The sequence below is a fragment of the Rana temporaria genome, chromosome 2 (genome assembly GCF_905171775.1).
Source record: "Rana temporaria chromosome 2, aRanTem1.1, whole genome shotgun sequence".
NCBI lineage: Eukaryota > Metazoa > Chordata > Amphibia > Anura > Ranidae > Rana > Rana temporaria.
In genome coordinates, this window is record NC_053490.1 from 269,048,505 (window position 1) to 269,075,626 (window position 27,122).

General features: G+C 41.1%; 1 protein-coding gene across 2 annotated transcripts in view; it reads right to left on the reverse strand.

The window, feature by feature from the left end:
• The window catches only part of MED13 (mediator complex subunit 13), a 153,182-nt gene that overhangs the window by 73,780 nt on the left and 52,280 nt on the right, over positions 1-27,122 (reverse strand). The window contains exons 4-10 of one of the 2 annotated variants that reach the window (XM_040336931.1): positions 23,858-24,003; positions 18,640-18,837; positions 14,799-14,990; positions 10,266-10,428; positions 8,984-9,094; positions 7,058-7,744; positions 982-1,189 (exon numbers count right to left, since the gene is read on the reverse strand). In XM_040336931.1, coding sequence (XP_040192865.1) covers positions 982-1,189; positions 7,058-7,744; positions 8,984-9,094; positions 10,266-10,428; positions 14,799-14,990; positions 18,640-18,837; positions 23,858-24,003 — 1,705 coding nt within the window. Of the gene's footprint in view, positions 1-981; positions 1,190-7,057; positions 7,745-8,983; positions 9,095-10,265; positions 10,432-14,798; positions 14,991-18,639; positions 18,838-23,857; positions 24,004-27,122 lie in introns of both variants that reach the window. The other variant, XM_040336930.1, reaches the window with a different exon arrangement.

Below are 27,122 nucleotides of genomic sequence, written 5' to 3' on the forward strand. Positions count from 1 at the left end.
GGACGCTATTTCTAGTCGACCTGGTGACCGGGATTTGTCGAGCCCTGGTTTAAAGGCAGGGGTAGAAAAAAAATTCCGATTCGCATTTCTGATTGGAGCTCACTGGCCGAAAAAAAAAAACCCCATAAAAAAAACTTTTTTCCCCCAAATGTTTTTTATTGTATTTTTCAAAGATACACAATAAAGCACAAATAAAAATAGTAATACAACAGTTTTAGTTTTTTTTACTCCCAAGAGAACATACTTTATTTTTAAGCCCAGTATGCATAGAGCCTTTAAGATAAAGGATTCTTACAAGGCATTAATGAACAGAAACAAAACATAGCAGAAAAATGATGGCATATTAATGCAATCTGATACTTCACAAAGTCGAACACTGCACTGATAATTGCTGCAAAGGGGAGGAGATTAATTCACAGAGTGATCTACCACACCCAACTTGCATGTCTATGATGAGTAACAAAAGACAACTTGTTTAGCTGAAAGGGCAGAGCAGGTTCCCACGCACAGCCTTATACATTACGCGGATGTATTTAAATCCATTAGCATCACTAGAGGGGAAACAGGCTGTAGACACTCATGGGGGAGGAAACAGTAATTCCTTGCAATGAACTCAATTTCTCATTGTCATGTCATATACACTAAAATATAGCCGCTAAAGGAGGAAGTGGGTTTAAACTGAAACCACCATGAGTTGAATCTTTCAAACATTGGGTAACGAAGATCAACCACTGCTAAACCATAATATCTTCTGGCTGGATTACATATCTAGGCAAACAATCCCCACAAGAGATTGTAATGTTCTAAACATTCAATAGTAGAAGTTAATTAGAAAATCAAACTATGCAAGGAGAGAACCAATGTACTGGTTAAGGCAATATGTTTTGTTCCTTGTTAGCGCAACACCTTTTGTTCATCCATAACCATGCAAGCATAAACAAACATGAACTGATCAACACTGAATTTAAACATAAAACCTACCTTGTGTTTTTTCCCTACTTCTCTTTCACCGTTTTGCCTTTCCTTTTTAGCATCAAAGACAAACTCCACATCGCCATCCACAAATGCATAGGGATCAGGTTCTTGCTCACTGTCTAATACAGTTGTTGGTATATATTGGTTTTTACTTTGATACTTTTGGAGCAACTCATCTGAAATCTTCAGCGTTTTTTTACAGTGCACCATTAACCTGAAAAGTAAAAAAAAGGTAGACCATCAGAAAACCAACCTGTTGTGAAAAAAAAAAAGTATGCAGGAGTTGAATGTTGAGCACCCACGTTTAAAGGGCAACGTCACCCATATTCCATATTTGGGGTATAACATGAAACATCAAAGCTACCCCCCCCCCCAAAGGCGGTTCTTCTACCTGTCACCAACACTGTAAAATACACAGCACAGTACCAGACTTGCAGCAGGATTAACCAGGTTTCGTTTCAGTTGCACTTATCAAAACAGGTTTCGCATTAAATATCCACACAAGTCCCAAGGCATTCTTTCCCCTCTGCACCTAGGGCCGCAGGTAATCACTGCATGACTGATTTACAGTCAAACAGCCAGGAATAGCTCCCATGGCTTTGAATGGGGATTTCTGCCTGCACCTAAATCGCAGGGAACCACAGAGTCTCTGGCAGGTAATCACAGTTGGCCCCAATCACAAGTGTGACAGAGGCTCATAAGACACTTGAGTCCCAGAGTGTTTATTCATCTCTTCAATGTCTCAATTCTACAAACCCACACCAGGCATGTTTTAGATTTTACCCTAACATTTTTAAAACGTAGGAACCCACAGTGTGTGCGGTTACGTACATATACAGAGAGGCTCAAAAAAATGGATTTATGGTTTACGTGTAAAAGCATTTTATTGGCGTACTTAATGGGACACAGAGCATCTTTAGATCTTTTATAACAGGGTAATATGCTGCCACCTTGAGGTAATTGGAAAAAAAAAAAAAAAAAAAAGAAGGGAGGGTTTTGGGGGGAGGTCCCATTTTAGACATAAACCCTCCCCATTAAGCAAGGCTTTAGCTTTGAAGCAGACCATAAAACCACAATACAGAGGTCCAGGGGATCGGTGTCCAGTGATGTACTCCAAAATAAGAATTTGAAAGTTAAACCAAAAATCCCGTTTTCTTTATCACATCACAGGACATCTTCAAATCCATTATGATGGGGATGTCCCAAAGCATTGAGAAGAAGGGGAGGGCAACATGGCAACTGGTCCCAAACAACTAAACCAAAACGATTTAGAACCTCATGCAGCAGCCTACAAAACATGTCGGCCAACATCCACCGAAGAACAGGTCGGCTTTACAAACTTGAGCTACCAAAGCCCGATAATGAATAGCTGAGGAAGCACCAACACTCCTGGTAGCAAAAGAGTGGCCCTCTGTTAAAGGTAACTACATAGGAAAGTTGGAGGTACCATCAGCCAAAAGACATTGAAGGAATTTGAGAATGGAGACCAGTCCCCTATTACTGGTCACCCACCCACAGGCAGAAAAATATGGGCCACCTCAGTACCAGTTTAGACAATATGCAAAGGCACGCATGTATAATATATATACATATATAAAAGATATAAAAAATGGGGTATCACTATGCGCCATAACATGTTAGACACAAAATACATGCCAGAACTTAGATTTAAAATACAAATTGAGAACAACAATACATGCGTGTCACCAATACTTGGCATGCCCCACTAGATGGAACAAAAGTATAGTGGGTCCTCACAAATCATGTATTCAACATGTTGTTTCGCAGAACTCCTGGTAAAGTGAGCTGTCACCAAAACGGCATAACTTTACTCTTTAGACCATAAGCCTAAAGAAATAAGTCGATCAATCAAGAAGTGATAGATTTGGAAGCTACCTTTCTACCCCTACCTTGGAGGCCTTCAGGAAGCACAAAAAAGGAGTGAATCTGAATCCCGAATAGCAGTAGGCCAATTTAGGGTAACACCTGATTACCACAAGAAAAATGGCAACTGATCGTCATGCAGGGCACCGACTCACTGTGACCAAATCTGTACCAGGTAATGAAAGATTGCTTCAGCTCTGCATTCCACCCACAGGAGAGGTTCCGTAGACATATTTTTCTCCCTAGTGTCCTTAATCGTTGAGGCAGTTTGCGGGAGAACCCATCTGTGGTTAAACATCAGCCATAGGAAAACATTACCCAGCCAGGAGAAGTACTATAGAGCCAGCCTACAGTACAATAATGCATAATATGAAATGTATTGCACCCTAGGCAAGGTAGCTTATATATGATCCAATACAGCCAAAACAGCCATACGTGATGAAACCTACAACTGCAAAAATATATATGCATCCCAAACAGATGAAAAAAATCTAGGGCCGAAACAACTAATCGATTATGAAATTAATCGATTACTATTTTCATAATCGATCGGCCAGTAACATAAAATGGGAAAAACGAAAATTAGCACTTTATGGAACAAAACCAGCAAATAATCACTACTGTTAATATTACAGTAAAACCTTGGATTGCAAGCAGAATTCATTCCATAAACATGCTTGTAATCCAAAGCGCCTGTATATCAAAGCGAAGTTGTACCTTTATTAAATGTAACCATATTGCTCTCTTCTCTCTTATACTCAGTTGTGACATGACTCTACTCTTATATCAAGACATCGCTTGTATATCAAGTCAAAATTGCAATTTTTTGCTTGTCTTTCAAAACGCTCTCAAACCAAGTTACTCTCAAACCAAGGTTTTACTGTATATTAATACAAAAAATCTTTGTACATTCGCCGAATGAAAGAATGTTGTTTGAAGTTTTCACTTGCTTTTAACATTAATTTTAAAACAATGTACAGTCATTTCTGAACGAAAACCACATACACGTTCTGAAAATTCCTTTGACCAAGAAGTTTTCTATTATTTCTAAATTTCCCCGTCACTGTGGTTGAAAAAGAATGTCGGTTTGACCCCACTGACGATTAGAAAATCGAACGAACATTCTTAAAATATATATTTTTTTGAATGAAGACATTGTTGTATGGCCACACATTTAAGGTTATTAACCGATTAAATCGGCCAACTAATCGATTATGAAAATAATAGTTAGTTGCAGCCCTAGAAAAATCATTCATCGCTTCATTAATCCCCGCTGAGCCGGTGATCTGACATGCTGGTTCCATGTATCATGGAAGTTCCAGCGCATGCGCGAACTGATGCGCTGAGATGGTTCCAGCCATCGGGAAAGTTCCTTCAAACACTGCGCAGGTGCAAACTTGCTGACGGAAATCCCCGAATGGCGGCCTGCATCCAGGGCGACGTGGATTGTGAGGTAAGTGGCCAGTCGGCCTCACGTCCTCGCTGCGCTCGGACGGCTCGCTTCGCTCGCTCGGCCTCCTGGCTCTTTTTTTAACATCCTCCAATCCACGGGGATGTTAAAGAATGAGCCTGGATGCCGGGCGAGGTTCGGGGATTTCCGTCGGGAAGCTTGCGCCTGCGCAGTCAGTGGAGGAACTTCCCCCATAGGGGAACATTCAGGACAAGTCACCGGCAGGTGCTTACTGTGGAGAGACAGACCTGTCAGATCTCCAGAGGGGGATTGGATGAAAATGGATCTGCCTGTCAGTTTTCATCCGTCTGAATTAAGCGGAGCGGATATCAGCGGACATGTCACCCCTGACATCCGTCGCTCAGTAGAACTGCATGGAGTGTTCTGAACAGTCCGCATGTGTGAAAGGGGCCCAAGAGAAACACATAAGGTCTCAACCACAACCAAGACCTAGAAAAACATCATTGATTGTTACTCAGTGGTAAAGAAAAAAACCTCAAATATTACAGCACATTAACCACTTAAGGACCGCCTCCTGCATATATGTGTCGGCAGAATGGCACGGCTGGGCACAAGCACGTACCTGTACTTCCTCTTTAAGTGCCCAGCCCGTCCAAAGTTCCGTGATGTGGGACCCGATCGCCGCCGGAGTCCCACGATCGGTCCCCAGAGCTGAAGAACGGGGGGAGGTGTGTGTAAACACACCTTCCCTGTTCTTCGTTGTGGCGCTGTCATTGATCGTCTGTTCCCTGATATAGGGAAAGGCGATCAATGACGTCACACGTCCAGCCCTGCCTCCCCTACAGTTAGAAACACATACAAAGTCACACTTAACCCCCTCAGCGCCCCCTAGTGGTTTACTCCCAAAATGCAATTGTCATTTTCACAGTAAACAATGCATTTTTTAAGCACTTTTTGCTGTGAAAATGACAATGGTCCCAAAAATGTGTCAAAATTGTCCGATGTGTCCGCCATAATGTCGCAGTCAAGAAAAAAAAACGCTGATCGCCGCCATTAGTAAAAAAAATTGTAAAAATGCAATAAAACTATCCCCTATTTTGTAAACGCTATAAATTTTGCGCAAACCAATCGATAAACGCTTATTGCGATTTTTTTTTACCAAAAATAGGTAGAAGAAAAACGTATCGGCCTAAACTGAGGGGGAAAAAAATATTTTTTTTATATATTTTTGGGGGATATTTATTATAGCAAAAAGCAAAAAATATTGCATTTTTGTCAAAAATATTCACACCAAAACACTAGGGGTATATTTGAGAGCATATGAATATGGCCAGGTTTGATTGTCATTATGGGGTGGGTAGAACCTGCTGAGCCTCAGGAATCAGATGAGATTGGGCACATTTAGGGCAGTCAAAAGCATTGTGAAGAATTACTCACCCATCTTACATGGTGACCCGGCATAAATCTATTTTGAGTTGCGGGACAAGATTGGAGGCTAGGAAGGCTCCCAAGTTAGGTCATACGCTTTCACCTAGTTTATTCACCGTTTCTCATACTGGGACTTGGCTCCAAACTACTGCTGCTTAGAATAGAATACCCTTAGAGGGTCTAGCTGCAAATGTATAGGCGATGCAGGTATGGTTACCTCATGTACTAATGGGAAATTATTTTCCCGTTTAACAGTTAGTTCACAACATACCTGCATGAAAACCGTGAAAAAAAAAAAAAAAGGCTAGAAATCCATCCCCTATTTTTTTAGACGCTATAACATTTGCGCACACCAATAAATATAAGCTTTTTGCAATTTATAAATCAAAATTAGGTAGAATACATAGTGGCCTAAACTGAGGAAAAAAAAAAAAAAAAAAAATTGATATTTATTATAGCAAAAAGTAAAAAATATTGTGTTTTTTTTAAACTTGTCACTTTTTTTGTTTATAGTGCAAGAAATAAAAAACGCAGAGGTGATTAAAAATACTGCCAAAAGAAAGCCCTTTGGTGGGGGAATAAGTTATAAAAAAAATGATTTGGGTACAGTGTTGCATGACCGCGCATAGTCATTCAAAGTCCAAGAGAGGGCCCACCCTGGAGCATCCAACTTCTACCAATCACAGCAGGCACTGCAACAAGGATCTTCAGGGATTCAACTCCTCAGCTGATTAACTGCCCTGCTTTAGGCTTTGCCTAACATGTAATGGTTATGTCAAGGAGAATACATCCTGCATTTTTTTTGCCAGGGTCCAGTTACTTGAAAGTGTCAGCATAACCCTATCACAATGGATATGAAGATGCTCTGTGTACTGTAATGATGATACATTTTTTTTCTGGACTTTTTTTCAGTGCTTGGGTCCTTCAATTTCTCTACACCGATTACCATTTAAATGCCAATAGAACCCCATGTGATCATTTATAGTAAAAAGTTCTCTAAACTTACATGCATTCATGGCTGTCCTAGCATTTGGGAGAGTGTGTAGCCCCTGCCGTCTAGGCCTATTCAAAACACACACCTAAGTCAGTATCCACCTCCCACTTGCAATTAGACAAAAGCAATCAAGTGCGAGGGCAAAACTTTGTACACAAATATAGATATATCTCGGCACACATACATACAGTGCACGATGTTGGCAAACTGCAGGTACGTTCAAACTTATGAGGAGTAACCTACTAGTCACAGTAGAATCAGTAGGCTGGTAGCATACCAAATTTAAAAAGGCAGGAGACATGAGCAGGAATCAATTGAAAAAGTATCCCATGCCAGACCCCCATATATTTACATATAGGACTTACTCTGTGACTGAAGTAATGTTTTCCTTTACAGAAAGACTAAAGGCATCATCTTTCAGCTTATCACTTGGAAGTGGTGGAGGCAGAAACTCTGACTCTTTTCTCTTTGGGAGTTTGTAATACATCCAGGTATGGTCTGCTTCTTGCTCCTCCAGATGAACTGCAGTGCCAATATACACTGTTGGCTCCATGACTTCAGTGAATGCTGTAGCAAAGGTTTGAGATAAGCCATCTAATCTTTCATCTATTGTTTTTGCTGGGTTTAGTGGATCTGGTGTTGGCATTTGATAAAAATGTTGACTCTGAGGTGTAGATGGGTTTTTAATAGGCTCCCCTCCCTCATCAAGACCCTCACAAGGGTGTGGACTTAAGGGAGGAGGTGGAGGTGAGCCGCTCATTTCATTGCCATGCAACTGTGGTGTTTTTGCTACATCGTTAGGTCGAACGTTTGAGAAACGTCCTCGACTGTCTTGAGAACGAATGGCAAGTCTCTGGTTTGCAGCGTCTGTTTCTATATTATCATCGAAAAGAGGTACTCGATGATGGAAAGGAGTCAATGGGCGCTTCTGAGGCTTGTCACCCTTTTCCTGCTTTTCATTAGTCTTGTGCTTTTGAGCTGCTTGCTGCTGGGGCCCTGCAGGAGGCGCCTGCCCCTGTTGACCTGAATTTCTCTGTTTAAGGTTTTTGTGCCTGAAAAGTGGAAAGAAAAAGTAATTAGCCACACAATTTTGCTGAAATCAATAGCTGAAACAAAAGATCATAAAATCCTAAAGATTAACTCCACTCTTGACAAAAAATAAAAATCCCCTCCAAGGGATCAATGTAGATTGCATGAATTTTAATAAAACTGTTGCAGATTTTTGCATTTTGCTGCTCTGAAGACAGACGTTTCACTAGTGGTTTTGGATACGGATTCTGAATAGGAGGGACTGAATCATCCTAATCAGCTGCTCACTGCTATGTGTTCGAATGCTAAAGCCGCAGGCTCTGCATCCCTGTAGATATATTTCTCTCTTGGTGGATCTCATTAAATCGCAGAGAGTCTAAAATGTGTAGCACAAAAGTGAAGTTACCCTTTAAGAACATATTCTCAATCTAAAACCTTTAGAAATAACAAGTTCGGACTATTTAGGCCCAGAGCACAAGGTCTTTTTTTTTTATTAAAACACACATGTGGTTTAGCCTCACTGCTACTACCCCCAACCGCTTACCTTTAAATAGAGATTCTAAAGATGTTTTCTGTTTTTTTTTTTTTTAATAAACATGTCATACTTGCCTGCGCAGTGCAATGATTTTGCACAGAACAGCCCGAACATCCTCTTCCGGGGTCCCCTGTCAGCGCCGAACAAAAAGGTGCCAGGAGCGAGGGCCCCTTCTTCATGAAGCTGTTTCCTATGGGGAAACTAAAGCAGGCTTGACTCAAAGTCGCACTGCCTGCATTCATAGGTATACAGTGCAGCTTGGCCCTGCCCCCTTGTCACAGGATTTGGTTGACAGTAGCAAGAGCCAACGGCTCCTGCTGCTGTCTGTCGGGATCCTGCTGCTGCCTCTGTGTCCTGTGGGGGGAGAGAATGCACCGCTGCTATACGACACAGTGCTGGATCAAGATTGGGCTCATGTATTTAGGGGACTTGGAGGCCCTGGTCACAGGTGTTTTTTTTTGTTTTTTAACACCTTAATGCAGAGAATGCTTTAGGGTAAAAAACGTAAGCCTTTAGAACGATTTTAAGCAGCAAAGGAAGCAGACTGGGATGTGCACATACTGCAGCTATGATGCATGTTTTTAGTGGTTAAAACAGATGTAGAGGAACCAGGGTAGGGTGTACAACTTTTTCTGAGAAGGCAAATGGATATTAAACATATTGAAATACTATTAAGAGCTATAAAGTATGTTAAATCCTACTGAACTTCTATTTTTTTTTTTTTTACCTTGAACAGGTACATGTTGTTCGTTGCGTGGCTTCCACAAAATCCCAGGATGGAATTTTGTCAGAGGTCTCTTCTTCACACACTCCATTAGAAGTAGCCGAATATTTCCTTCTAACATAGAGACACAAAATTAAAACAAACTAAAAGCAAACAAATGCAATGAACTGTCTTTTTCTCTTTTTAAAAAAAAAAAAAACAAAAAAAAAACTGAACTGTACATTAATACAGATGAGACACATCAGAAATACTGCACACCAAAGTTATAAGACACAGGGAACCCGTTCTGAGCCTAAAAAATTAAAATGTAAAATTCATCTTCTGAGAATCATGGACACTCATGTTGTAAACTGCAAGCTGCAGCACCTAAAGCCAACATTGTCAGTCAGCATACCATCAATCACTACCCAATGGGGCAGAACTCAAAATGAAGTCACTCAGAGTGTAGCTAGGTTCACAGACGAAGGGGGTCACACCAGGGAGGCTTAAAACAATTAAAACTAGTTAGTTATGCATAATGTTGTTCACCAACAACTATGGGAGTGCAAAGTTCTGCAGATTTGATGCGCTTCATTTATATAAAAAAAAAGAAAACACTCTGCTAAACACTGCCACCCTCAGGCTGAAGTGTTCATCTGTTGAGACAACAATTTAATAGTGCAACTGTCAGACATAGTTGCAATATTAAAAGTGAAACAAAGTAAAACAAAAATTACCACCAAAATAAAAGGCATTTTATGCCCTTTAAAGGGTTAGATCAACTTTAGTGACTTTTGCCACAAACCACCCTATACAATATCTCGGCACATTAACATGTAGCGCTCTGTTTTGCAACAGAACGCATAGAAGGGCATTTAGCCCTGGTGCATGGGGCTCTGATTTTTAGCTGCAGGGACTGGTGTACAGGCCAGCCTCACAGAGAAGTATGTCAACTCTGTCAAGTGCAGACTTGCTACATTGTTGGCAGTTATCCCTGTGTGCATACTGCTCTAAAGGTTTGTACCATTAGATGCACTGTCCAAATTCATAAGTAAGCCCCTCAGAGTTCGACAGGCTGCTGGCAGCATGTGTCCTGCAGTTAAACACCAGAGCCACATGCACTGGGGTTAAACCCTCACAAGCAATACATGTAACCAAGCTCTGTTTAGAGAAGAAGTTCTAATGGATTTAACATTTTAAGTGTTGACAAATCTTTATCATTGGAATGGATGCAAGTTTCATGAAGAGGCAATTATGTAGTATTAAATTCACTTTTACATCATAGCTCTTTATCAAACATACTTACTTGTTCAGAGACCTGTTCATGTTGCACTCTTGCCATACTCGATCCACGACCTGGTTAGCCAATTTTCTTGGTATTTTTCCACCATGATGACTAGTACTATCAGAATTAAAGCAATCTGATACTGATGGAAACTTCATCCACTTCTGCGCCGATTGCACATCAACTGCTTAAAAAAAAAAAGAAAAGAAAAAAGAAGATGTAATCATGTTAAGCAAATGTATAAATGTATACTGCCCCAACAGCAATTCAAAAATTAAAATGCCTTTTTTGCCTTCCATGTGTAATCTAATCCGGGAGTAAAACAGTTCCCTTTAGAATTATCACAGATTAGGTAAACTAAGCTTAATACAAAAGTGAGTCGGTCTACCTTAAGTACTGAGCATAATGGCTATGAGAGAGACCTGCACACTAATCAGTAACCTATAGCCACAGACCAAGACCATTTAAAGCAGCAGCTTGTGCAGTGCTCATTTCAAGTAGTAGATAGCTATTTTGTTTGGGCCTTGAAATTTGAGTGAAGTTACTCAAGTGAAGTTTTGCTTCAAACTACTTAAAGACCACCCACCACAGATATACTGTTGGCCCTATTGCACGAAGCAATGTACCTGTACGTCATTTTGTGAAATAGACATCAGAGGTGTGCACGCTGATTGGCCAGAGGGGGGGCCAATGAGGGGGTCCAGTGCATGCAATGTCTGCCGGGAACCGACGATTGTTCCCCAGAGATGCATAACTGCGATCTGCTTATGTAAACAAGACTAATCTTGTGGTCCTGCTAAGCAGGACAACAGATGTGTTCCACCAGTCAGTCCATCCCTTAGAGTTAGCAAGCACCTCCTGGTGACACACTTAACCCTTTGATTGCCCCTGGTGTTAACCCCTTTCCTTTCAGTGTCATTAGTACAGTAACCGTGCATAATTTTAGCACTGATCACTGTAATAATGTCACTGGTTCCCCAAAAAGTGTCAGGTGTTCGATTTGTCCGTCACAATACAGCAAAATAAATGAATTAAAATATTAAAATTACATAAAAATAGTCTAGTTTGTAGACATAACTTTTATTAGAATTTTTTTTTTTTACCAAAAATATGTAGCAGAATACAAGTTGGTCTAAATTGATGAAGAATGTTGATTTTTTTTTTACTGGATATATTTTATAGCAGAAAGTAAAAAAAAAATATATATTTCTCAAAATTGTCACTCTTTGTTTCTAGGGCAAAATATAACTACAGAGGTGATCAAATACCACCAAAAGGAAGCTCTATTTTTCGAGTAGCATCGAGATCAATGGTTTGACTTGTCATGCGACTTTGGACACAGTCGCATGACAATTCACGTTTCCACTATTGCGACCACAAAGTTGCACAATTTTGACTTTACAGTATCTGGATCAAAGTCACATCAAAGCATTGCAGGTACCTTTAAAAAGTTGCTGATTTTTAAAATCGCATAGATGGGAACGGGTGCCATTGAAATCAATAGGCCGTGTCTTGTTATGCAACTTTGTGTCCAAAGTCACATGACAAGATGCACTAGTGGAAACAGAGCCTTATGCCGCATACACACCATCACTTTATGTGATGAAAAAAAACGACACTTTCTGTGAAGTAAAAAATGACGTTTTTGAAACTTCAATTTTCAAAGACGAAGTTGCCTACACACCATCGTTTTCTCACAATGATCTTGCAAAGTGAGGTTACGTTCCACCACGTTTTACCATTGAAGCTTGCTTCATAAGTAGCTTCTGGGCATGCGTGGATGAAAAAACGTCTTAGAAAACGACGTTTTTTGCTACACACGGTCAATTTCTGTGAAGTAAAAAGTGCACTTTTGAAAAACGACACATAAAATTGAAGCATGCTTCAATTTTTTTTGGTCGTTTTTTACAAGACATAAAACGACGTTTTCCCCCACACACAGTCAATTAAAGTGACGTTTTTAAAAACGTCATTTTTTTTCATCACATAAAGTGATGGTGTGTACGCGGCATAAGTGTAGACTTAAGCCGAGACCCAAGAGCACTTCCAGCTACACTGGACTGTTCCACTTTAAACTTCCACTTTAAGGTTACACACACACACACCTTTTGGAGTTTAGAACCACTTTAATCATATCTACAGTAATAACTACTAGAGGATATTATGGGAATTGTAAAGGGTCTAAACTTGAAACCCATTTTTTTTTATATTGGTGATAAAACATTACAGTTAAAAGAGCATGTAAAAGCCATAACCGTCTTTGAGGGGGGGCGGGGTTTATAGAGGATGAGCCAATTGTTGGATTAAAATGTAAAAATCCATTTACGATTGTTTTTTTTTTTTTTTTATGTCTGTAAGCCAATTGCCATACATTGGCTTCGGACAAATATCCTTACGTTATCGGCCTGGAAATCTTTGGTCAACCCCAAGGTTACCCTATACAGAAAGGCTTATGATGCTAGGGGGTGCCCTAAAAAATAAAAATAAATTCCCAGTATTTGGGCAAGATTGGTGGAATCCATGGAAACAGTAGCTGACGGCCCTTGACCAGGATAAAAAAACACACACACACACACACACACACACACACACACACACACACACACACACACACACACACACACACACACACACATATATATATATATATATATATATATATATATATATATTCACTTTTACATCATAGCTCTTTATCAAAACATACCCCCTTAAGTGAATACTTTGTAGCACCACCTTTTGCTGCGATTACAGCTGTAAGTCGCTTGGGGTATGTCTCTATCAGTTTTGCACATCGAGAGACTGAAATTTTTGCCCATTCCTCCTTGCAAAACCGCTCAAGCTCAGTGAGGTTGGATGGAGAGCGTTTGTGAACAGTAGTTTTCAGTTCTTTCCACAGATTCTCGATTGGATTCAGGTCTGGACTTTGACTTGGCCATTCTAACACCTGGATATGTTTATTTGTGAACCATTCCATTGTAGATTTTGCTTTATGTTTTGGATCAATGTCTTGTTGGAAGACAAATCTCCGTCCCAGTCTCAGGTCTTTTGCAGACTCCATCAGGTTTTCTTCCAGAATGGTCCTGTATTTGGCTCCATCCATCTTCCCATCAATTTTAACCATCTTCCCTGTCCCTGCTGAGGAAAACCAGGCCCAAACCATGATGCTGCCACCACCATCTTTGACAGTGGGGATGGTGTGTTCAGAGTGATGAGCTGTGTTGCTTTTATGCCAAACATAACGTTTTGCATTGTTGCCAAAAAGTTCGATTTTGGTTTCATCTGACCAGAGCACGGTCTTCCACATGTTTGGTGTGTCTCCCAGGTGGCTTGTGGCAAACTTTAAACAACACTTTTTATGGATATCTTTAAGAAATGGCTTTCTTCTTGCCACTCTTCCATAAATGCCAGATTTCTGCAGTATACGACTGATTGTTGTCCTATGGACAGAGTCTCCCACCTCAGCTGTAGATCTCTGCAGTTCATCCAGAGTGATCATGGGCCTCTTGGCTGCATCTCTGATCAGTCTTCTCCTTGTATGAGCTGAAAGTTTAGAGGGACGGCCAGGTCTTCGTAGATTTGCAGTGGTCTGATACTCCTTCCATTTCAATATTATCGCTTGCACAGTGCTCCTTGGGATGTTTAAAGCTTGGGAAATCTTTTTGTATCCAAATCCGGCTTTAAACTTCTCCACAACAGTATCTCGGACCTGCCTGGTGTGTTCCTTGTTCTTCATGATGCTCTCTGCGCTTTAAACGGACCTCTGAGACTATCACAGTGCAGGTGCATTTATACAGAAACTTGATTACACACAGGTGGATTCTATTTATCGTCATTAGTCATTTAGGTCAACATTGGATCATTCAGAGATCCTCACTGAACTTCTGGAGAGAGTTTGCTGCACTGAAAGTAAAGGGGCTGAATAATTTTGCACGCCCAATTTTTCAGTTTTTTATTTGTTAAAAAAGTTTGAAATATCCAATAAATTTTGATTCATTGTGGTTGATTCTTCCAAAAAAATTACAGTTTTATATCTTTATGTTTGAAGCCTGAAATGTGGCAAAAGGTCGCAAAGTTCAAGGGGGCCGAATACTTTTTGGCAAGGCACATATACATACACACATATATATATATATATATATATATATATATATATATATATATATATATATATATATATATATATATATATATATATATATATATATATATATATATATATATATATAATCTATTTATATTTGAGGCAGTTCCTGGGATGCAGCATGCCCCAATTCGACCCGACCTGGGAACTCAGATAAAAACCTGCAAGTATTATATATGGTGAAAGGCAGTGGCCCACTTCAAATTCATTGGGGAGTTGCCCTTTTGTGTTCTCTCTTTTATGTTAGTCTATGTTCTAAATTGATATATAAAAATACAAAATGCTTTATGTAAACATGCAGTCATGTGTGAAGGATGTATGGAAAACTGACTTGTATCTAAAAAAAACAGTTTTTATTTTTTAAAGGAATTTGCTATATGCACAAAGCAAAAAAAAAATTAAAGTCATACCTGTCTGAACTTCCTCTGGGGATGTTGGTGGGGTCAGCGTTACTGAAGACATGACTGGATCTCTGGAGGAAGCAGGCACTTGAGCACCTAGACAGGTATTTGTACAGTGAGTGGACCCAGAGGAGCTAACTGTGGGGATGTCAGACTGAGGGACTAGCACAAAACATGCTGGATACACCATTCGAACACCAGCTATAAAGAAATACAGAATGTTATTGATAAATATTCACACAACACATCAGGCAAATTATGAAAAAGAAAATACAATTGATAAATATTTGAGCAATGAACACAACAAATAGAAATACTACATATTTTACACCAGTCTTCGATAATGTATGGTCAAATGTACAAACACAGTTTGGTTTTGTGCATAGAATAAAAGTTCTAAAGGCCGCTGTATTTTAATGCGTATAATTTAGGCAACGCTTTCCAAAACAGATCACAAAATCTTAGCGAAGAAAACCCAACTATTACCCTTCATACGTAAAAACACCTCCTGATGTTAAGGTTCCATTGCACCCACAGACATACCCCAAACAAAATAAATAAAAAACATAGCACCTACATCATTCAAATGTCATAGAAAGTGTACACAGGGAAAAAAATAAAATAATTGCTGCTCTAAATACCTTGGAAGGTTTAATTCTATGTGGCGCGCGCTTAGTACAAACTGAGAAACACAAGTATGCAGCCCCGCGTAAAAAAGCATATATGTGTTATGTCAGCATGAAAGGGTTAATTGATGGTGCTATACAAAGTATCTGAAATAAAATGACAGGTACTTACATAGCATTGACAATTTACGCAGTGCTTTACATATAGTGTACATTAACATTGGTCCCTGTTCTCAATGAGCTTACAATCCAAGGTCCTTACTCACAATCATACATATTGGGACCAATTTATACAGGAGCCAATTGAACCTACCAGCATTTCTTTGGAGTGTGGGAGGAAACCAGAGTACCCAGAGGAAACCCACAGAGGCACAGGGAGAACCCACAAACTACAGGCATGGTTGGGATACGAATAGACGACCCTAGTGCTGCTAGGTGAAAGTGCCAACCACTTAACCACTGTGCAGCCTCAAGCTTTAGAAATAAAAATATGTACATTCCCCGGTCCACACATTCTTGCTGTGGTATTGCATTTTGACAGTGGTGGGATTTCCCTGCCATCAGAATACAATGGATTAGTGTTCCTGGTTACAGCCAGTGGCACGGATTGTTGGGGAAAAACCAGACAAGCTGGTTGTACACAAGTCGATTGTTAGATCGACTAGTGTAAAACCAGCCTGCCCATACATTGAACGAAATTCGGCTAGTCCCTGCTCAACCAACCATATTTTAGGTTCATGTATAGTAGAGGTCGACCGATATAGCGACCGATTTTTGGCACTTTAAATCGGCAACGGCCAATTGTTTTAAAAAAAAAAAAAAAAAGCCGATTTACTTTGCATTGACTTCTATGATACAGAAGTCATTTGCAAGTTGCCTGAAGTTTCCCCGTGGAGCGACTTGTCTCTGGGCAGCCTGCCAAGTGTGAGAAAAGATGCAATGTTGCTACTTATCAAAGAACTGACATGTGTAGATGTTCTCAGTTTAACCATTTAAAGACTAAATCTTTTCTGACACGTGTTGCTTACAATTAAATATTCTGTATTTTCTGCTAGAAAATCACTTAGAACCCCCAAAACACACACACACACATATATATATATATATATATATATATATATATATATTAGCAGAGACTCTAGGGAATAAAATAGCGATTGTTGCAATATTTTATGTCACACGGTATTTGCGCAGCGGTCTTTCAAACACAATTTTTGGGGAAAAAATACACTTTAATGAAAAAACAAACAACTAAAACAGTAAAGTTAGCCCGGGACAGGTAAGTGACCATATATTAAAAGTCAGCAGCTGCAGTATTTGTAGCTGCTGACTTAATATTTTTTTTTTTTGGCAGGACTCCACTGCTTTCACACTGGAGCAGGCAGGCGCTATTCAGCTGCTAGCGGCGCGCTTATAACCCAACTAGCAGCCGATGAAGAGGTTAAATGCGCCTGTGTAGCACCACTGCAGAAGTGCTTTGCAGGCGCTTCGGCAGCAGTGCCCATTCATTTCAATGGGCAGGAGCAGTATACACCACTCCAAAGATGCTGCTTGCAGGACTTTTTCTTTTTTTTAACGTCCTGCCAGCGCACCGCCTCAGTGTGAACACCCTCGGGCATCACACTGAGACTGCACTTTACAGGTGCTATTTTTAGCCCAAAAGCGCCTAAAAAACACCCCAGTGTGAAAGGGGTCCAACTGTTAGATTTTATGAGATGAAGGGGATTTTTTTTTTTTTTTTTTTTTTAAATCGGCCTAACATATCAGCCCAAAAAAAAAAAACGGCATATATTCGACCATCGGCCACCGCAATTTCTAAAAATCGGCATCGGCCAGAGAAAAACCCATATCGGTCGACCTCTAATGTATAGCCGCCTGCTGGACAGCGACAATTAGGATCCTGTATGGTCAGTGAGAAAGGTTGGGAATGCAGGTCTCACTCCAATCAGTGCCTCATTATTAAAAGTAAAGTCTGGGTACTGTAAATGTTTATATAGTGCCATACCTGTGGGATCCCTGTGGAAGCTGGGAACTATTGAGGTAGGCATCAGAGTGGCTGCCATACTGCATTGAACACAGGAGAACAAGGGATTGGACAAGGTGGCGATCCTGGCATCAGCCCGCATCTCCACCTTATCCGATGAGAGAAGGCATTCTATTGGTTCTAAAAAATATAAGGTGCTCTCTGAGTGGTGGCAGATTTGCAAATCATTGCATTCTGCTTTTATGTATATTTTACACAGCATCCCAACCGTTTTGGAATTGGGGCTGTAAAAGGCTTTTCCTCTATAGGGGAAATACATTTGACTGGGAAAGGGTCAACACTCTCCAATGAGTTTCTAGCCAAGGCTGTATGGCATTTAATACATAAGCTTACGTGTGGAATTCAGAGGACAGGAGCAACATGTTCAGCTCGCTCTACAAAATCCTAGTACCAGTGTAATATAGATGTGCAAGGCGAATGTCCAGATTTAAATCTCTATCCACGCATAAACTTACTTCAGTCCTTGCATATAGAAAAATAAAGACAACACCACAACAAACATTCACCCCGACAGATCTGAAATAGAAAACACTGCTTCTATTCTATACGCTAGCTTCACAGTGAAAAAATTGTTCAGTTCTCATTAGCACAGTTCTTTTTTTTTTTCTCAAAAGAAAGATAGCTTTTAAAAGCTAACCACAAGAACACACAAATAAAAGTACCATCTAAAGCAATTAAATCAACAGTTTAAACTTGGGCTTTGAGCATTCATTCGATTATATTCTGATCCTCTATGTACAATGAATGCAGCGGAGTACAAGCACAGTGCAGGTACAATGTGTTCTTAGTTCTAACAGACTGCAAACTGAACACGATTACATGAAGGTCACAGATCTTTTGTCTACACCAAAATAGCACTATCTGTAGACTTCATCTACTACAAATATATGTTCACTAGCACTACTAACCATGTGTCCTGCCCCAGTTGGTAAAAGGAAAAAACAGCATGTCTATAAGTATACACCTATATAAAAGTCCTGTTTTTGTAACAGATTTAGGCAAGCTTGGAGATTTTTTTTTTTTTTTTAAATATAAACACACGACTCTGGCTCTATTGACTTGTAGTTTATGTCAAATAAAAACTCTGCATATACATTTTCCATAAAAAAAACTCAGGTCAAATAGCACTGGCCCGACAGGTGATTCCTTTAAACTTAATGCTACAAATAGGGATACTTACCAACTAATACTTCAACAGCTGCCAGTGAATCATCTTCCCAATCCATTTCCTCCTGCTTTTCCTCTGGGCACTCTTTCACACTGGATGAGATGGGGTAAAACTGCTTCCATTCACCAATTAATTTCTTAGTAGCGGAATCAGACATCTTGAATGACTGCCCCGTGAGGGTGCCATTTAATCCAAAAGGGCTCAGGATAACTAAGACAAAAGAAAAAACGCAAGCATTACAGCAAGAAGCTATACTTTTTCTATTATCTGTACAATGGTATATTATCTTAAAAAAAAAAAAAAAGAAGAAGAGAAGAATATTGTACCCGTTATCTCATCCTTCATAGTACAGTATCTACCTAAAGTGGCAAATTTAAACTCCATTCAAGCAACTACAATAGTCTGCATACCTGTAAAAGATTTGAGGTTTCTGCCCAAATCAGTACCGGTTTCTGAGCATACAATAATTTCTCCATGCGGTCTAGGTAGAACTATACCTTGCATCAAAAAAAGCATACAGTGGGGATCGAAAGTTTGGGCACCCCAGGTAAAAAATTGTATTAATGTGCATAACGAAGCCAAGGAAAGATGGAAAAATCTCCAAAAAGACATCAAATTACAGATTAGATATTTTTAAAATATGTCAAAAAAAAAGTTAGATTTTATTTCCATCATTTACACTTTCAAAATTACAGAAAACAAAAAAATGGCGTCTGCAAAAGTTTGGGCACCCTGCAGAGTTAATATCTTGTACTGCCCCCTTTGGCAAGTATCACAGCTTGTAAACGCTTTTTGTAGCCAGCCAAGAGTCTCAATTCTTGTTTGAGGTATCTTTGCCCATTCTTCCTTACAAAAGTCTTCCCGTTCTTTGAGATTTCTGGGCCGTCTGTCACGCACTGCTCTTTTAAGGTCTATCCATAGATTTTCAATTATGTTGAGGTCAGGAGATTGTGAAGGCCATGGCAAAACCTTCAGTTTACGCCTCTTTATGTAATCCCCTGTGGATTTTGAGGTGTGTTTAGGATCATTATCCATTTGTAGAAGTCATCCTCTCTTTAACTTCAGCTTTTTCATAGATGGCATCAAGTTACCATCCAAAATTTGCTGAAATTTTATTGAATCAATTTTTCCTTCTACTCGTGAAATGTTCCCTGTGCCACTGGCTGCAATACAACCCCAAAGCATGATTGATCCACCCCCATGCTTAACAGTTGGACAAAGGTTCTTTTCACTAAATTCTGTGCCCTTTCTTCTCCAAACGTACCTTTGCTCATTCCGGCCAAAAAGTTCTATTTTAACCTCATCGGTCCACAGAACTTGTTTCCAAAATGCATCAGGCTTGTCTATATGTTCATTTGCAAAGTTTAAATGCTGATTTTTGTGGTGAGGACGTAGAAGAAGTTTTCTTCTGATGACTCTTCCATGAAGACCATATTTGTACAAGTATCTCTTTATAGTGGAATAGTGTACCACAACTCCAGTGTCTGCCAGATCTTTCTGGAGGGATCGTGCAGTCAAACGTGGGTTTTGAATTGCTTTTCTCACAATCCTGCGAGCTGTTCTGTCTGATATTTTTCTTGGTCTTCCAGATCTTGCTTTAACTTCCACTGTTCCTGATGACTGCCATTTCTTAATTACATTCCGAACAGAGGATATTGACATCTGAAAACGCTTTGCTATCTTCTTATAGCCTTCTCCAGCTTTGCAAGCATCAACTATTTTCAGTTTTCTAGACAACAGCTTAGAAGAACCCATGGTGCTGATTGTTGGGGCAAGGTCAGATGAGTCTGGGCATTTAAAACCTTTGAGATTGACATCACCTGGTCTTCCCAGACGATGATTGAGAACAATCCATGACACTGGAAGGTCTCGGCTTTGCAAAGGGGGCAGTGCATGCTATAAATTCTGCAAGGTGCCCAAACTTTTGCAGACGCCATTTTTTTGTTTTCTGCAATTTTGAAAGTGTAAATGATGGAAATAAAATCTAACTTTTGACATATTATAAGAATGTCTAATCTGTAATTTGATGCATTTGAGATTTTTCCATCTTTCCTTGGCTTCGTTATGCACATTAATACAAATTTTTACCTAGGGTGCCCAAACTTTCGATCCCCACTGTATGGGCTGAAGCACTTATTATGCTGTATCCCCCTGCAAAATTCTAATACTGAGGTTATGCTAGCTAGCTGCTGCCATAACAAATCTGATATCCCTCGTCAAACTGCCGCTGTATAAAGATGGCGGGCGGTCTGCAAGTGGTTAAATTTGGCGTGGAGTTTTCCCTAAAGATTCATACCAGACAAAGTGCCTGGAATTGTTGGGATCAAAGTCGGATCCCGTTCATTGTAGTCAGACGGATGTGCTCTGTGCCCTAATTGGCAAAGCTTTGCACCTGACCAGCGGTCAGGTGTAAGGCTTTATCCAATCAGGGCTTTAGAATGCACTGCAGTTCCTATCCCTGGGTTAGATGATTGACGTGTTGTGAAAAAGTTCCCATGCTGCGAGTCGGCGCTATACGGCGCCTGCGCCCGCCATGTAGACCTGACTGTGCAGGCGTCGTATAGCGCCGACTCGCAGCTCGGCTATTTACGGAAAACTGGTGACGCGCCTTGTGCGACATGGGAACTTTTTCACAACACGTCAATCATCTAACCCAGGGATAGGAACGCCCAGTCCCGCGGGAATCAGAACCCGGAAGCCGGGGAGAAAAATCACACTATATCGGTATGTAGGGCGGAAAAAAAAGACCTGCATACTGTAAATGTCGTTCGTATGATGGATGTAATGTTAGAAATTTATTTTTTAGGGTGAACCCTCGCTTTAATTGAACAAGCTAAAATCTATTGGTTACCATATGCGGCTCTACCAGATTTTGCACTCTCCAGTCTTAAAAAAACACACACACACACACACACACACACACACACTGGTGTGTTCTAGCACAGGGGTCAGGTCACCTATCCTGTCACAGGGAGTGCTCACATGTCTTTCCAACAGTAAAGATCCTGCAGAATTTAGGCTGTGACACAAGTTGCTGTATAGGCACCAGAACCCAAAAATGTTGTTGTAATGGCAAAGGAGGGAAGAAATGACCCACAGATGCCATACTCGATCCCTAACTGCTAAGGGCGTAAATGGCAAAATGTTATCCCAGCTGGCAGGACATAAGAAAATGCAGGTTTTAAAGGGAGAGACAAAAAAAAAAAAAAAAAAAAACATTATTGGGATAAGCAGAGCATAAAGTCTCCTCCCAAAAGGAAATCCCTCTCACAATGATAGATTAAGATGTGGTTGATAAAAGGAAGAATCTTGTGTAGCAGAAGGTTACTAGTGCAAGGTGTCAAGAGATGGGGTCTACAGGGTTCTATATGAAATGCCAAAAGTATGGCCTGGTGAAGGTTTATAGAATGAGGGACAAGTATAGAACTCAGGATGATGTATTCTTAATAGCCCACTACGCAAAGCTGTTTTCCCAAACATTACCAAACAGGAAAATCATCTTGTACCTAAAATGTAAGGGCAAGAAAAAGCAGACAGGAAGAAAATTAACCTGCAAAAGTGCATTGGCGGAGGGAAAGAATTTCTCTGCCATTAGAGAATTAGACCCAGATGTAGACGTTTTTACAAGTCCAACTATGAATTAGTCCGGGTTCACACCGATACGACAGTCATACGACTTTCATCCTACTTTGCTCTGCGACATCAGTCTTACATTGATCCTACATCCATCCGACTTAAATGAACAGGATACTACTTTGGTCCAACTTTGTGCTAGTCTGACTTGTTCTTTGACCAATCAAAACAATCCCAGTGTGAGATAAATTCCTTTTACTGCTGCTGTAATCACAATGTCGGATGTCAAAAGTCGAATAGTAAGAACAAGGATCCTACTTTGGTCCGACTTCAGTGATATTCAATGGGCGGAAGTAGGATCAAAGTAGTACAGGGAGCATTTTCAAAGTCGGACCGACTTGTGTCGGACCAGTTAAGACGGCTCTCATAGAAAAACATTGATTTTCATTTGTCATGCGACATGAGCTCCCAATGTCGGAGCGTTTGTCGGAACAGTGTGAACCCGGCCTTAGAGTCAGAGGGCACCTTGTGGAAGCCTGGTTATGCACATAAAAATCTTGTGCAATGCAATATGTGAGCCATTAAGACAGGAGTTGGTAAGCCCTGAATCTTTGTATGAAAATTAAGCAAACACCCACTGGAATGATAAAGCACTAATAGGGGGTTACCTTGCTGGCGTGCTCCCGAGTCCAGCATTCAGCGTCCGTAGACGCCGAATGTAGGACTCTGCCCTGCCCCCCGGCATTATTGGATTTGATTGACAGCAGCAGGAGCCAATGGCTGCGCTGCTATCAGTCTACTTTGAGCAGAGAGGCCAGTCACTGTCAGAAGTTTTTTTTTTTACCTTAATGCATATGATTAGCTTACAACCCCTTTAAGTTGAGGAAAGCATCAAAGTGTCCTGGTAAAAGCTGGTCTCCATACTATTTTCTTTTTTTTTTAAACACACCACACATTTTTTGCATACATTTAATAAACAATGCAATAAATCAAAAAAATTACAACTAGAAACACGATCAAGTTAAAACGACTTATATCAAAACAGCAATTTTAGTACCTCTAGGCAATTCTTAAATTTAAATAAAAAAAACACATTTTTTTTAGTGCTAGCATTAAGGCTGGGGTCAAACATCGCATGCGAGTCACACCGCAATGCAATGTCTGTTAAATGCTTATTCAGCCAGTTTGTATGGTTGAAATGCATTACATTCGCACCAAAATGGTGCAGGACCCTTTTTTGGTCTGCACTGGAATCTATTCCACCGGCTGGACTGCGTTCTGCAAACCAAGTTGGGGGCGTCATTAACTTTTTTATTGACACCCGCAGTGGTTCGCAGAGAGCAGTGTGAACTGCCTGCGAGTTAGATGCAATGCGGTAATCCGCACAGGAATCGCGTTGTTTCCCGGATCGCATATGTGTGAACCCAACCTCAATCGCAGAGCAGTGAGAGTATGGCTTCACACAGAAAATAGATATTTTCCTCAGAATAACAGGCAGGAAGACAGAAGTGCACATGTAGTGTAGTTCCTTTTCTCAATGAAGACAGGGAAACACTACATAGTCCTAAACATCTCTGTTTTCACTTGAGTGTCACATTGAGGAAAATCAGGAAGAACGGGGGCATGACTATTCCAAAAACTAGTACGGATCTCTTACCTTGAAATGGGCTACTAGATTGCTGGGCAAGAGTAAGGTGCTCCTCACTGAGAATGTATACTGGCTGGTGCTGGTTAATTTCCACACTTGTGCAAACATTGCTGTCACCATGAAGAAAGAACGTAAAAGAGCAAGACAGATGTTCACTGAAAAAAAAAAAAAAAGAACAGGTTTTAACAAAGTTCAACAAGAGCTTAGTAAATTTATTCTGTTAAATAAAATCTGTGTGCACACATACATACACTATGTTGTCAAAAGTATTGGGGCACCTGCCTTTACACACACCTTAAAGGGTCACTAAAGAAAAAAAAAAGGTTTTCGCTAAATAGCTTCCTTTGCCTTACTGCAGTCCTGGTTTCATGTCCTCATTGTTTGTTTTTGCTTTGATGTTGCTGTAATTCCTCTCTGTTCTGGACACTTCCTGGTTGTCGGTTTCCCGATGACCACAGTACTGGGAGATTTCTCACTGTGTTCTAATCAAGGAGGTGTGATTACTGTGTGTCTAAAACTCCTCAGCACCAATCCAGTTTCGTTTTACAATCCATCACTGCCCTCTATTGGCTCTGGCTCTGTACATCAGAGAACCAGGAAACAACAGCAAAAACAAAACTAAACTGCAGGCACATTATATGATTGTTTATCTATTTTTTATAATTTTTAAAAGGAATCAGTTAACTATTTTGTCTCTATACCCTGTAAACAGTCATTTCAGCTTAAAAATGTTTTTCCTTTAGTGACCCTTTAACTTTAATGGCATCCCAGTCTTAGTCTGTAGGGTTTAACATTGAGTTGGCCCACCCTTTGCCGCTACAACAGCTTCAACTCTTCTGGGAAGACTGTCCACAAGGTTTAGGAGTGTGTCTATGGGAATGTTCGACCATTCTTCCAGAAGTGCATTTGTGAGGTCAGGCACCGATGTGGATGAGAAGGCCTGGCTCACAGTCTCCGTTCTATTTCATCCCAAAAGGTGTTGCGGTCAGGACTCTGCAGGCCAATCAAGTTCCTCCCCCCCAAACTTGCTCATTCATGTCTTTATGGACTTTGATTTGTGCAATGATCCAAATCACTTGGTGGAGGGGGGGGGGGCGCGTGGGAATTATGGTGTGAGGCCGTTTTTCAGGAGTTGGGCTTGGCCCCTTCGTTCCAATGAAGTGAACTCTTAAGGCGTACCAAGACATTTTGGACCACTACGTGGGAACAGTTTGGGGGGACGGCCCTTTCCTGTTCCAACATGACTGCGCACCAGTGCACAAACAAGGTCCATAAAGACATGGATGAGCGAGCCTTTTTTTTTTTTAAGCACACGGATGTCCTCAACAATGCAAGTCAGAGTCTTGTTGAGATAGGAAATGGCTGGGTCAACAAGTGAACAGACCACTTCGTTGAGAACCCTCCTCCATAGGGTATTGCCAACGCAACCCCACCAGCACTGCTAATGTATTGAAGCTAGCCAGGCATTGAGTACTGCTGCCCTTGTGCTTATCAGCCATACTAGAACAGGGCAAGAAACAGCCCACAAGGATACTCAATGTCACTGCCAGAGCAGGAAGGGTTAATGCTGTCTGTAACCAGGTCACTGGTAAGGCAGCAGGAAGCTCAGACACTGTCCAGAGGATTGTAGAATCTGTGCTGAAGACAGCAGTAAGTCAACAGGGTCTGCAGACTCGAGAGAAAAAAAAAAACGCGCATATGCAATATGACCACCACAGAGGGGATACATGCAAGAGCAGAACAGTGCAGATCTCAGAAAATAGACCACTGCCAAATTCAAAAACAGGCACAGCTCCCATTCCTGCCAACAGTTATGCAACCAACTGGCAGCTGGAACCTAGGAAAAGAACACACCAATAATATCCCAGGAGATTAACTGAACTGCATCAGACCCATGCCCAGAAGAGAAGAAGGGTTAGTGGCCTCTGGTTTCACAAAAGGAAATCAAGTGGAATGACCCCTTATGTAGGATCCAATGTGAATATTCTATCATTTGTCACATTTAAAAAAGACAAATTATGCTTCTGGTAGAAAGCTTTGCACCTTTTTCCTTTAATGCGACACTAAAAACCAAAACCGGTTTTTGCCATCGCTATGTGCCCTCTCTATGTTTATTAAAGTATTCTGTTAGAAGACATTTCCCAGTGATCCTGCCATCCATTAGACACCTTGTCCTACTTGGTGCAATGATCTGCTGGCTCAGAGCCTCTGCAGGTTGCTGCCATAATGCGCATATTACACTCATCTGCCTCATAGACAGCAATGCCCATGAGGCAGATCAGATCCTTGACTGACAGCTCCACTTTGCTCTCCATGGCCTGGTGGGGGAAGACCCGAAAAAAACAAAAAAAAAGGGACCTAGTCTAATATTAAATGGGGGGGGGGGGGGCTTACCTTATTTTATTCTTTAACGGTCTTCACTACAGAACTGCTGGTTGTGTGCTATATTTAGAAAGGGCATTTGGTCTTGGTCCACAACCGGGGGGGGGGGGGGGGGGGGGGGGGGAGAGCTAAACTAAGTAATAGAAAATAGAAAAATGTAATTCTTATTTATGCCACAAATGTGTCAGTGCAATGCATGTTAGTGCATTGCCACATGCTGTGCTGGCCTATTGTCAAGATGCGGTCAGCATTTACAATGAATGATACTGCATCAAACCTGCACACAGTTCCATGACATGTATGGGACAGAGTTATGGGCTCGACAAAATCCGGGCATTCGGTCGCAATTGCGGCAAGAAATAGTGACCTGGCGCCGGGAATAATTAGGCTTGTAGAAGGCCGCAAGGCCTCAATTACCAGCTGGCGCGGGCCCGCCGCAGGAGGCGAGGGTGCACGGAGACACAGGATCCTATGTCTCCGTGCACCCACACCTCCCCCGCCGCCCGATCGCCCGCACCAGCTGGTAATTGAGGCCGCGGCTTTCTGCAGGCCTAAGCTTCCTTCTGTGATCTTGTGGTGGCCGTTGGCATTACAAGTAAAACAGCAATCCAGCAATTCTAATGTGTTTTTCACTGCCATCTCCTTCCCTCTAATTAACCACTTAAGGACCCATTCACACCGATGTACGTCGGCAGAATGGCACGGCTGGGCACGTACATGTACGTGGCTCTTTAAGCCCAGCCATGAGGTCGCGTGCACGCGACCCAGTCTGACGTTCCATGGCCGCGGGACTCGATCGCCGCTGGAGTCCCGCGATCGGTCCCTGGAGCTGAAGAACGGGGAGAGCTGTGTGTAAACCCAGCTTCCCCGTTCTTCACTGTGGCGCTGTCAT